This window comes from Poecilia formosa, unplaced genomic scaffold (genome assembly GCF_000485575.1).
Source record: "Poecilia formosa unplaced genomic scaffold, Poecilia_formosa-5.1.2 Scaffold93, whole genome shotgun sequence".
In the NCBI taxonomy this organism is placed as follows: domain Eukaryota; kingdom Metazoa; phylum Chordata; class Actinopteri; order Cyprinodontiformes; family Poeciliidae; genus Poecilia; species Poecilia formosa.
The window spans coordinates 1,596,625-1,610,113 of NW_006800032.1; the positions used below are offsets into that span (position 1 = coordinate 1,596,625).

At 42.4% G+C, this 13,489-nt stretch overlaps 1 protein-coding gene across 2 annotated transcripts; it reads right to left on the reverse strand.

The window, feature by feature from the left end:
* Positions 1–210: 210 nt before the first annotated feature.
* prdm15 (PR domain containing 15) lies at positions 211–13,268 on the reverse strand. 2 transcript variants are annotated; one of them, XM_007557994.2, is made up of 24 exons: positions 13,094–13,268; positions 12,469–12,508; positions 12,291–12,384; positions 10,239–10,392; positions 9,984–10,136; positions 9,807–9,909; positions 8,887–8,961; positions 8,526–8,699; positions 7,971–8,177; positions 7,760–7,854; positions 7,595–7,682; positions 7,324–7,491; positions 6,295–6,389; positions 6,044–6,175; positions 5,806–5,946; positions 5,473–5,636; positions 5,295–5,374; positions 4,643–4,762; positions 4,420–4,551; positions 4,249–4,332; positions 3,177–3,352; positions 1,740–1,820; positions 1,388–1,609; positions 211–1,167 (listed from the first exon to the last, which is right to left on the reverse strand). In XM_007557994.2, the coding sequence occupies exons 2-24, from the start codon at positions 12,497–12,499 to the stop codon at positions 637–639; spliced, it is 3,300 nt and encodes a 1,099-aa protein (XP_007558056.1). In that variant the 5' UTR covers positions 12,500–12,508; positions 13,094–13,268; the 3' UTR covers positions 211–636. The 2 variants fall into 2 exon arrangements, with proteins under 2 accessions (XP_007558056.1, XP_007558053.1); XM_007557991.2 differs by lacking the exon at positions 13,094–13,268 and having other exon boundaries at positions 12,291–13,071.
* Between the last annotated feature and the right edge of the window lie 221 nt (positions 13,269–13,489).

Sequence of the window (13,489 nt, forward strand, 5' to 3'; positions counted from 1 at the left end):
TATTGACCTATTTTCTTTTTAAATTACAGTTCATGTGTGCCTATGCCCACACTTTCACTTTTATCTTATAGTACATACCAATAACTGGTGGGTTGCTTTTGAATTTGTACTTTATGAATTTGCAAAGTCAAGTATTAACTGCAAAGTTGTAATGCAGTTGTATTGAATTCTGTGGTGGAAAACACACACAAACACGCAGAAAAACTGAAAAAAAAAAAATCTTTTTTTTACATATAAACAAAAACTACAGTTTACATGAATCAAAAAAATATTTCATCAGCGAACTTTAACATAAAGTTCTCCCTTTGAAAAGTCCCTTTTACAATGCAGATTCATCTGAATAAGAGGCATGCTTTGAAAGGCTGGAAACGGCAAGTGGATGTCTGAGAAATATTGCTTTGGTTTTGACTACAGGTGGTATGTCACTGGGTTTTGGGTCAACATACCATTTCTTTCATGCTTTATTTCATCAATAGCAGCCACTTAATTCTGTCAAAAATAAAAAAGAGGAAAACAAGTCTGTACACTTCATCTAGTTTCAGAGGCATCTGAGGGAAATCAGTCTGATAAAAAAAAAGAAAAAGAAATGCTATGTAACAATGTCTAAGTGAGGTGACCTGCACCTCCAGTAAGTACTCAATAGCCGAACATCTGCTGGGCGGAGTTGCTCTGCTGCTGTTGTTGGGTGGCTGTCGGGTTGCTCTGGGCTGGATCTGGACCTCGACTCTGGGTCTCCTGAGGTTCTCCATGACTCCCATCCATGTGGGTGACCTGGCTGCCCTCGGCAGCTGGAACAGGCCTCCAAGACAGAGTTGGCGCTTCCAGCTGGTGGCTAATCGGGTTGACCAGAGTGGTGAGGTTGATGAAGTGGGCCACGGACTGGGGTGCTGCACCGTTTGTAGAACCCACCGTCTCCGGGACAAGTTCAGACGGTCTGTTGTGGAGCATGGCGGAGCCGCTGACGGTGTCGAAGGTGACGGTGAGGATGGAGTTGTCTAACGTGAGGGGCCGATCGGTGGCGGTCAGGTGGCCCACGGCTACCGGCTGCAGGCTGGTGAACTGGGTTTGGGAGTGGCTGGTGATTGGTGTGACGGTGATGTTGGTCAGTCCAACTGAGCTGCTAGGGGAGGGGGCTGATGGAGCGTTGGGATCAGTCAGGACCACAACCTGGAACGCCAGATGTCAGATTTATTGACAAGCTAATTTACTGATGAACATTACAGAGAGGAACATTACTCCAGTTTTCCTTCTGACAAATATTCAACCAACAATCTAGCTACAATATTGTTGCATCCATTTCTTCTTAAGGAAAACCAATCGTCTCCTCCCTTCTTCTAAAAGTGACAACCTCTTAAAGCGGTGTCTCTTGAGAAAACTTGGCATCTACCTGCTGGATGCTCTGCACAGCAGAGCTCGTCTCCGTCTCCTCGCCAACAATGACAGTGTTGAATTCGGGCATGGGCGCATGCCTCGGCTCAGTGAAATCGCCGTAGTCGTCAGACTCGGAGAGCTCCGGTTCCACTAGGACTCTCTGCTTCTTCTTGGGGTGCCGGTTAGGTCGGACAGGCTTCTCATGGGACATGCTGTCTTTCTCCAAAGACAGGGTGGGCTGTCAGACCAGACCGTTCAGAAAAGCACAGCAGCACAGACCAAGTCAGATTTGTTTTTCTGTCTCCAACCAGAGTCCTTCTATGTTCTGAGACATAATATCTCCATGCAATCCTCAAGGGTAAACAAACCTGCACAATACCGATGGATGAATTAGTAACTGTTGAGTTTTCTTGAAAATCATCAAACTCATCAAGTCTCATTGGCGCCACCTGCAGGCAACAAAAAGGAATGATTACATCAGGGAGTCTGGGTGTGAGGCGGAATAAAAACATTACACGAGTAAGACTAGCACTACTTTAATTTTACTCAAATAAAACCACAAAATAGTAACTAAAAAAACTACTAAAGTAAAAGTGAGAAAATATTTGGTAAAAAAATACTACAAAACAAAAGTCCTTGGTTTGAGATCATAACATGATTTGATTAGGGCTGAAACGATTAATCAGACTAATCACGATTATTGAAATAATCATCAGCTAAGTTAGTAATCAATTAATCGTTAACTGGAGTATACAAACTAAGAAAAAAAAGGCAGTTTTCTGAAGGAACAACACCCCTACAGCAGTAATTAAGCTACAACTGCAGAAACATATATACATTTTGCATTTAAGATAAAACCTTCTTTGTCTGTAGATCTGTGGTTCAGATTCTGTAAAAACTAAAAAGTCTAATACTAATAACTACCCAGTTATTAATCAGTTAATGCAAAAAATAATCACCATCTCAGAAAGGGCTGAGCTTTTCACATGTTAATATCAGAAGTATTGTTTTAGCTGCACATGCATCCTTTGCTTCAAATGATCAAACATACACTGAAGGAATGCTTTTATTGCATTTTAGGCAATAAAATCTTAATTTTCTTATTTAAATAATACATTTCATTATTAGTTTATTTTAATATAATTTTAAAATTGTGTTAAAAAAGGCTTATGTGTTTACATGAAAACCCTTCAGACTGTGTCGGTCGCCAGGATACCTGATAGAATAATCGCTTACAGATATACCCGTTAGCTACAGCCCTAGATTTAATTATTAAAAATTATGTAATCAGACTGATAAAATTATTTAGTTATTTGCCGATTCTAAATACTAAAATAAAAAATAAATACGACTAGTAGAGTAGAATTAGCTGAGTGAAAAAATGAAACCAATCCTTAAAGTTATGTTTCTGAGTTAGACCAGGGTAAGGTATCAGTAGTAATACTATAACACTGTATTTACTCTGTCTGTTGGAAAAACAGGCTCAGCAGATAGAAAACAGCATTAAAATAAAAATGATGAAGTTTGTGTACAAACAAAAACTCTCACTTTAGCAAATTATAGGTAATGCTTCTTGTGCATTTTTGGCAAAAACAAACTTTTCTTCATTCAGTAAAGTTACTTGATGTGACTCTCTCTTATATATATATATATATATATATATATATATATACATATATATATATATATATATAAAAGTATGGTGTAAAAGTATGGTCCAAAAAAAGCTACTCCAGTAAATCTAAGTAGTTGCTAACCACTTCTGGTCGTATAATCATCCCACCTGGGGGCTCGTCCGGGCTTACCTCGGGGTGTTTGCGGCGCAGATGGCGGTTCATGGAGGCACGGGTCGACACCTTAGTCCCACACAGGTGACACGACTGGGCTTCCACCTTTTCATGGGTCAGGTGGATGTGCTTCTGCAGCATGTACTCCGTCAGGTACTTCTTGTCGCAATGTTCACACTTCCACGTCTTACCCACTGCAGCAACAATGAATGGTCAGTTCAGGACTCTGTTGAACACTCTGTAAAATGCTGGCTACATAAAGTGTACAATACTAAACTATTTTAATTAATGGTACATTTTAAAGATGCATCAATCAATATTTCATTTTATAACAATGAAGAAAGTCTCAAAATAACACACAGTAATAAAAGCTCTTCACCTTTCTTGTTTTTGTTGTACAGATATTGTTAATTTTCTTTTTTTAAAGTTTTTACCAGAAAATAACTGCTTTCTTTTCAAATTTTTGTGGCTTTGAGGGTGCATTCACCCATTTAGTCCACTTTAATCAAACTCTAGTTTGTTTGGTTAGAAAATCTGCTTCATTTGGGGAGGTGTGAATCCGGAATCGAACTTTGATGGGGACCAAAAAAGCGAACTCTTGCTGCTCTACAAACCCAGACCTTGGTTTGATTAAAATGAACTCTGCATATGAGAACGCCAAGCGTTCTGGAGATTGCTCCCAAAGCAGGAAGTGGATTATAGCGCAGGGCATTGTGGGTGAAAAGAACCAAAACAAATGTGTCTCTAGTGCAAGTGAAAGAAATGGATAGCAATGTTTTGCCAAAGACAAAATAGAAATCCTACAAATGCTAAAATCTGAAGAAGGAAATTGCGCTCAGTGTCTTCTTCAGAGGTTTTTGTGCTGATTCCTTCAGTGGTTCTTCGTGCAGCGCCACCACAGGCGAAGAGGGGAACAGGTTTCTCGAAGGGTTTGGCTCTTTTAACATGGTACAGTGTGAAAATGAACCACAGCTGCTGAAAACGTAACAAATGTTGCAATTTTGCTCCCCATCAGAACCAAGTCTACCAGACTATCAGGAGTGAAAACACCTTCAATGCGAAACAAACTCCAGTCTCATGAGAGACCGACCTGTGTGGATTAGCTTGTGCGTCTCAAGGGTTGTCCTCTCGCTGAACGTCTTCCCACACAGTTCACACATAAAGTCCTTAACACCTGCAACCAAGTTGGCATGGAGATAAATCAACAATAGTACGAATGTCTTAGCTACATGGAAAAGTTCACCGAAACATCCCAAACCACCTGTGTGCCTCTTGAAGTGCTTCAGCATGTTGACTTTTTGGGCAAACTTGCGGTTGCATTCTTTACACTCATACTCTTTGATGCCTTTGTGAAGCTTCATGTGGTGCCTCAGAGCATGCTTGGTTTTCATGCCTGTAAAGGGAGACATTGCCAATATATGATTATAATCTGAGAGAGATCCAAGCTTCAACTTAGTAAAAAAAATGAGGGGTGTGATGCAAACCTTTCCCACACTCTGCACACAGATAGTCCCGGTTGTCATCGTGAACCCTGAGGTGCTCCTTCAGCATGTCCTTCCTCGCGAATGATTTGCCACATTTCTCACAGCAGTGGCTCTTTACCCCTGGATCATGACATAGGAGCAAACACCTTAAAGATATGTTTTAGCATTCAAATAAACAGAAGAAAATAATTTTATTTAATCCCCCAATTCTTTCCAGAAGGAAATCTTTAATGAAACAAAGAATTAAGCCAATATGTTGTTTCTGCGTTTTGTCAAAGTCTAAATATCAATTAAAGAATATCTTAAGGATCGGGACCATTCAGACAGCAACACCGATACAACTGCCTCAACTAAAAATCTGATCTTTTTGCAGTAATTGAACACACCACGCAAAAGTGCGATTAGCTAAAAACAACCCTCTTCAGAGGGGGAGCCGTAAAAACTAAAGGAAAACGGACTCAGTTAGCAATTTTCTTCTTACAACCAAAAAACAACTAAATCAATTCCTGACTGCCTTAGAGAACTAGCGATAACCGAGCAAAGCAGGCTGTTAGCACATAGGAGTAACAGGCACAGAGTCCAACATAAAAGCGACTTTACAGTAAAGTTATTCCGTTTTAAGATCCCACAGAGTTTCCAGTGCGCTGCTCACCAGTGTGGATAATCTTGTGTCTTTCCAGGTTGCCGATGCTGTTGAAGATTCGACCGCACATTTCACACGGATGGATGTACCTGGAGGACAGAGCCAGCTGGACATTAACTCATCTTTCACACGACTTTGTGTAGTTGGAAGTAGCACTAGATAGCAGTGGTGCTCCCTGCTGGCTTACTTCTGCACTGCAGGGTCGGGCAGCTGCTCTCTGTGGATGACCAGGTGAGCGTTGTACGTGGCCTTCAGAGCAAAGTGACGGTTGCAGATCGCACAGCTGTGGCCTTTCTCCTTGTGCTGCTCCATGATGTGCTTCAGGTAGTCTCTGCCCTTTGCAAACGACAACTAGGCACACGGAAGCAGATGACTTGGGTCACCGTACTGATCCCTGGAAAACGGCCTGCTGTCCAGTTTGTATTAGAGTCTGACAGCTAGCTAAAGGGCTACATGCATTTCCCCTCATGGAACTGTTTCTCACCCGCTTTTTTATTTTTTCATCAAAAATTAAGCTTACTTGACATTTCTTGCAGTTGTATTTGTGGTGATCGGGATCATCATCCTCATCTTCTTCATCCGTTTCATCGCTGTCATCTGGCGAGATGCCGATCTTCTTGATGAAGTCCTCTCTCTCTTGCTCGTCCATTAAAGCAATGTCCTGGAACCAAAACAACTCCATTAAATCATTATCATTTTCTTTCACAGATGTCTTTCCTGATGTTGAAGATGCAGATCGGATCAGGTCTCAGGGTCACCTTGAAATGCACGTGGATGTGGTCCCGCAGGACGTCCACGCGGAAGAACTTCCGGCCGCAGATCTCGCAGGTGTATTTCTTGTCTCCATGAGTCAACAGGTGTTTGTTCATATTGCTCCTGCAAGAAAACACCTGCGTGCACAGGCACGCTTCAGTATGTGTGCGACGAATACGGCATCTGAGAGCGTTTCTACTGCACGTCTACTTCCAACCAGGTGTGAGACGGGCTGCCGGCAGAGACAAAGCCTCACCTTCCCACAGATGGGGCAGGGAGACGGTTCCTTCCTGTACTTGGTCCCTTCCTCTCCGTTCGCCTCCAGCTCTTCTTTCTTCATCTGTTTTGCGCCTGTTTACAAGTACGACACGTTGAAGACGATGAGGGTGGCTCAGCTCTGCATGTCCGGAGCATGACACTTTTTGCTCTTTTTTTTTTCTTTGCAAAGTAGCTCAGGCTAAGTCAGGATGGATTCAGAGCATTTAAGTCGAGAACAGGATCAAGGTTTTTAATCGTGTCTTTTCGTTTGTATGTTTAACAGTCCCTCCATCATGTTGTGACTTTGTGTCTGTAGCGTAATTTTACTCACTGTTCGCAAATTTCCCTGCAATTTTCACCAGTAATCACAACTCTTCCAGAAGCCTGAACCAACCACATAAGGTTTACCGGATTTCTTTCTTTTCAGACTAATCAGGGCAACTTGTCTGAATTTTGACCAATCCTTTCTAATTCCCCTTCTAGTTTAACTTCCTGTTGCCCAACATCTCTTGAACGTCGAACCTGCAAGATGAAACGGTAACATTTGCGGGTTTTTTTGTGGCAAAAACATTTTGAGATGTTCTGTAGGATTTGCTTCAACTATGTAAACAGTTCATGTTAACGCGAGTTACATCTTGACAACTCCTCAAGAAGTTGATTTTTTTATGTATTAAGATTGCTACTTTAAGAAGATGCTTGAAAAAAATTATTTGGACACATCAACTATGTAAAAAAAAAAGTTTTTTTAGGATGATTAATGATTAGTATGAAAAAATAAATTTTTTTTCTTCATGTTATTGCAAAAGTAAAATGTACAAAAAAAGTGCAACCCTGACCGCAAAGTTTTGAAAAAGGTGCCACAAAATGAGTAATTGTAGGCCGCAACAAATCACAAGAAAAAATCCCAACATCTTGAGGAGACCGGTTTAGGGTCGTTGTCCTGTAGGAGGATGAACCTCCACCGCAAACTAAACCCGTTTGCAGCCGCTCTCCCAGGTTTTCCCGCTCTGCGGCTGCAGCGACTCACCCACGCTGTGCCTCCTGTGGTGCTCCTGCATCACGTCTTTGCGGTAGAACATTTTGTTGCAGATCTCGCAGGAGTAGAGCTTCTCGCCGTGCTTCTTCTTGTGCTTGGAGAGGTTGCTGTTGGTGGAGAAGAACCGCGAGCAGATGTCGCACTGGAACGTCTTGTCATCTGGGGGGACATGAGAGACAAGGGACGAAATGAAACAGGAAAGAACAAAGAAAAAGATCCGGGCGGCTTGGAACGTCTTAGGAGAAGAGCAGAGAAACGGCACCTGTGCGGCAGTTGTGGAACTTCAAGGCGTTTTCCAGACGAAACGATTTCTCGCATGTGTTGCACTTGTATTTGTAATCTTGGTCAGGCTGCAGAGAAACACAAAGACGTCAAACCGGTGGGAGAATGTAAAATGCCGGAGGCGACAGTCTGGAGTGTCGCTCACCATGTTCTTGCTGTGCTTGTAGGAAATGTGCTGCTTCAGACTCTCCTTACGGCTGAATAACTTATCACATTCGTCGCATTTGAACAGCTTATCACCTGAGACGGTGCACAGAGGGATCCTGTGATGTTACACACTGCACAGCCACTTTTGCTCGATTCACTCCCGTTCACTTTGTCGCACGCTGAGGTAAAAGACGACACCCGGCTCTTACCATGAGACCGGATGTGTCTGTTCAGGTTGCTGCTGTTCTGGAAGATTTTACTGCAGAGGGAGCAGCGATAAACCCGCTTGTGCTCTCTGGCTTTGTGCCTCCTTTGGACCGTCGCGCCGTCGCAGGACGTGAGCAGGCCGCTGCTCTCTGACGCCGCAGCCGCCTCCGAGGCCACCAGCTCCAGGCCTCCCAGCATGGACTTTACGTCTGCACACATCAGGAACACACACACGCACACACACACACACTGATGAGTCGACGTAAGCAGGACCCGCTTTCGGGGTAGAGAGATTCAGCTGCAATATTTTGCAGGGGTGCACCGATTTATTATCGTGCACCAATTTAGTTAATTTTGGGAGGTTTGAGATCAGCTGACGTTTACGTGAGGAACTGATTTTCCTCCATCTCTGCCATCCAAGTTAGTGTATCTGAAACTAATTAAATTTTAAGGGTTAAGAAATCTAAATCCTAGTATCTGCTCATTTGTCTAAGACCGATCCAAAAAAAACAGATGTTTGGTGTAATCCCTAAAAGCCTGACTCTTCTCTTTCTTACCTTTGCTCCTGCTTGTGAAGGGGCCCGTTCCAGGCCTGCGTCCCCTGGCTCTCCTCCCGCGGCCCTGCCCTCTTTTACGGCAAACCTGGGCCGTGTGGGGTTTCCCTTCCTCAACACCAGGGGCAACCAAGGACTGCACTGAGGCAACCTCGCTGCTGAGATCCAGGGTTATACCTGGAGTCAATGAAAGGGATATGAATGGGTTGGAGCAGGGAAACATGTCTGGATCCCAATCCTGTTGAGAACAAATACTGAGGACAGAAAGCGGAAAGCTAAGAGAAAACACTGCAAACTTGAAATTTAAAGCCGCCATTTACGGATTTGTGAGAATTCAGGTGATTGATGCCTCAAGCGGTTTTACCTGCATTGTCGTCTTCAGCCGTGTGAAGCAAGTGGGCATCTGATACCTTTATTTTAGCAGAGGACACCGCGACATCTGTTCAGGAAGAAAGAGCAGAAGGCACATTCTTTCTACACTGGCTCACCAGAATCTGTGCTGTAACTTCTTTGTGATGGACAGTAATTGTGATTGCCGATTTCCCAAAGTTAGGAAAACTGAGGCTGATTCATGAGGCAGAGCGACAAAAGTAGAGCGAGGTTGTTTCAGTTTTTTTTGTCACTAAAATTCTAAAAAATATGGAAAGTGTTTGTATTGGAAATGGAAAAATTAAAATGAAGTCAATATTTTCCGTCTGCATGATTTCTGATGACTATCTCGCTCTCTTTCTACCAGAATACAAAATTCTTCAATCTGGTGTGTTGGTCTGGACTAGCCCCCTGTTTTTTTGAAGGAAAGTTTTGTTTAAAGAGACTTTGGTGTCCATCATATTTGTTGTTTAGGTTGTTTTATTTTGGTATTTAAAGTGTCTTCCAGTTCCAGTGTTAAATGTCCCTTAGAAATTAAAGTTTATTGATCTTTGACAGGGTGTACTTGCACCTGAGACCTTAAAATGGTCTCAAAACAACAATATTATTATTTATCGCAATAACTTCTGGGACAATTTATTGTCCAGCAAAATTTATCATGACAAGCCTTGTATTCTGCCCTCTGGTGGTGGTATTTGATAGGAGTAGGTTAGAAGATGGATGGAGCTTGTATTGCAACTCGAGAATCATGAGTTAGAGTGGCCCAGTCAAAGACCAGACCGAAATGCAACCGAGAATCTGTTGCAAGATTTGAAAGTTGTTCTTCACAGATGCCGATAATAAGTCATGTGCTACTTTCTTTTAATCTGTCTCATGAAATCCATCTAAAACACGCTGAGGTTGGTTTCCGGCTACCTGGCGGAGGCAGCGGTGGCGGCAGCTTCAGCATCGGTTTCTCCATCTTCTTGGCGTAGAAGGCGCCATACCAGACTCTCAGCTCCGTTCCTGGGAGCACGTCCTGGTAAACAGCAGAAGCACATGTAGGAAGAGCGCAACCCTCGGATAGGGTGAGGGCACGGCCGGGCTGGGTACCTGAGAGGTGTTGAAGTAAACATCGTCGTCCTGCTGGTAAGCGGTCAGGTTCTGGTGCTTGTGGTCGGCGGCAGGTCGCACCAGCATCATCCAGTTGCAGTCGTCCTCGCTGCTGCAGTCGAAGCACACCACGGCGCCGTCCTTCTGGAAGATCTGCCCAACAGACGACGAAGCATAAACGCAAGGACGAAATGTATCCAGCACAAAGCAGGGCTTGAACCGTGTTCCAAGTCATGAGGGTTTATCTGGTGGCACCTTCAGAGGGAATACTCCTTCGTTCTCCAGAATGGGCACTCTCTTCGCTTCAAAGGGTCCAAAGCGGGTCCGCTTGACCAGTCGACGCAGGACGAACACCCCCTCCTCTCTGTGACCCACCTCTCTGATCTCCAAGCTGTTGGGGAGAGATGATCTGACGCAGGACAGAGAGCGGGAGTTTGTTTAAAAAAAAAATGAGCAAAATCCACCAGGATTTCAGGAGCTGCACACCAACAATACCTGCATTAGTGGGTATTGTTAGCAATAGCTAAACAGGGGATGTAATGGGGTTGAATTTGCATTTATTTTGTTGGTTTGCAATTTTAGACTGGAGTTTGGAGTCCAATATTTTTTTACATTTTATAGTTTTAAGAAACAAGCAGGAAACAAGTTGAGGTCAGAGTTCATTATTCCATATTAAGAGACTAAGAAAAAAACGTCTCTTAATTTTTAAAAAACGTTTTAAAACGTTTTAAAAAACAAAACGTTTTTTAAAACTTTTTTTTTATTGAATAACTCATTTTTGTCTCGTGAACTTAAAAGGTTATTTGCCAAACATAAACATTTATTTGCACACACCAGAAATCTTTTGTTGTGATTGTAGGCTCTGCCCACAACATCATGCGAGAATCGCAAGCAAAACTTTGAATCACAAACAAAAACTTAGAATAGCAAGAAAATATTTATGAGTTTGTTTTGCAAATAATTTTTTCACTTCATGAGACAAAAATGTGTGATTTTAATTTTTAAAAAAGTTTTTTTAAGCAAAACTCAGTAGGCTTTTCCCATAGTGACATGCATTAACAATTCAAGTTTTGCTTTTGTTTTTTTCCTTCTTTCTGCAGCTCCACGTTAAAGTTTGATGCAGCTCTGCTTTCCTGAATGGACCATCTTCATCTCCACTGCAAGTGCAGCAAACAGGCAGCTCTTTTTTTTATAGATTACAGCACACTAAAAGGTTGCATTGTGCCCTTGTTTATATTTTTATAAACAAGGGCACAAAATGAGTCATAAACAATGACAAAATGAGTGTCATTTTGAAAATATTATGCAGTTACTATGTGCAGCTGTGTCCCGGAGAAGTCATTTTTGCCATGTAGTTTCAACATAATTTTTATTTTATGACAACTGTACCACCAAATAACACAATAAAATTCTAAGTCCATATTACCCCGCCCTTATTTCCAATGCAAACAACTGCAGGACAAAATTCCTCCACAGTCATGCAAAACCTTCATGCCTTTTATTAAAATCACTTGATGATAGATGTTGCGGCATCGACCTGTTATTAGGTTTTGGGGGTGACTAGATTTTTTTTGTATCTTGATAAAGAAAATAATAATTTGAAAACAAACTTCTTGTATTTACTCAGGGTACATTTGTTTTATATTAGGACTGGGCAATGAATCAATAATCTATATCTCGATAGACACATCATCAATACCAATAGAAAATGCACAATGCACGTTCAATAATTTCACTGAACTCTGATCCAGAATCGCACAGCATTCTGGGGAATGTAGGCAGAGGAAACACTTTAGACTCTTCTTCTCACAGCCAGCGAAAGCCAGTTTGGTGAAAATTCAACTAACTTACTCCTTTGGTTACCTAGCAACAACCTGCTGAGTAACTTGTAAGCAGCTTCAGGTTTCATCGCCATGCCTCATAACTGCTTATAAAAAAAAAATCATGGCGTGGAGTGAAGGGAGGGAATTAGAACAGCAGCTCGAGATTAAATTGTGGATAAAAGAGGCAGCATTAAGATATTTACAACAAATCATTATCGATATCGACTGATATGAAACACAAATATCCTGATATTTTTCTCCGCCATATCGCCCAGTCCTATTTTTATATAAAAATGTGTTTGATCTGAAGCATTGCCACAAAAAAAAACGAGAGAGAAAAAAAAATAGAAATCTGTGCTTCTAATGTTATAACTTTAATAACTATTATCTTAGTAGCATTAGGGATAACTGTTGCTTTTATGAGAGAGACTCTAACAAACCATCCAAGTCCAGCTTGGACGGTGTTCCCAAGATGCCAACTCACCGAGCTCGACTGAGGACGAAGGAGTCCTGCACGGTAACCAGGGGTCCCAGTTCCGGACACTCCGAGTCATGGTACTGACCACAATCCTCGCACCCTGTGGGAGGGATCACATCTGTCAACACAGCCTGCTCCCACGCTGTCAGAGTCAGAACACAGTGACGGGTGGATTCATACTCACAGATGAACTCATCTGGGGTCTGCTCAGCCATTATGCCAGCCTGCACAGAGAGGACACGGATTTTTATCCTGTGTTTGGCCATGAAACAAGGAGGAAGCCGACAACATTCAGGTCATACGAACACAACTACTTGTAGGAGTGAGTGTTTAAAAGAGCCGAACCTGCATCAGTATTTGATGGTACTGTTCGGCTGTACCTGAACACACCAGCCCCTCTGACAGATAACAATGTGTTTGAAAGCACTAACTGCGCGTTTTATTTTAATGTTTGTGAGTCACTCGGAGGGTTGACTTTATTTATTTTCTTTTCTTTATTTTTTTCTATCTAAGGAATCCGTAAGAGTTGGGATCCAGGATTTGAGTGGTTCCCAAACTCTAGCCGGGTTTTAACTCCGATCTGAGCGGCTTCTCGTCTCTACAATGTAACAAAGAACAGTCGGCATGGCGGCTGGATCGGAGACGCAAACCCCCAAACCGGAGTCGGTGCTGTTCAGCGCCGGGGTGAGAGCCGTGGGAGCGGCGCAGAGAAGCCCTGAGCGACCCGGACACACCGGCTGCACCTGTGCTGGCAGACTGCGTCGCCATTTTGATGGAAACGCGAGTAAATTAGTGAGGAAACACGTTACCTTTTCTGCAAAGCAGCCTTCATTTAGCGAGTCCTGACTCCGGGTTCCAATCCGCTCCAGAAACGGCGCAGGACCGGAAGCGAAGCCGAGCCCATTGCATTTTGGGAGCTGTAGGCTGAGAACGGTAGTTATCACTCAAACCTGAAAACAAGAAAAGACCTTAATTACCACAATTTTTGTTCAAGAGTTGTTTTACTTTAAAATTACAGTTTGAAAACACTGCTACATGTGTTGTTTGTTTTACATAATATCGTGATTTCATGATGAATATATATTTTTTTTACATAAATTTCGAAGTATATTAGTTTTTTAAAAGCTAATATGCGCCGTCTTGCAAATGTATTCATACTGCTTTAACTTTTTCATTTTGTCGTATTAGAAACGTAAATATATTTA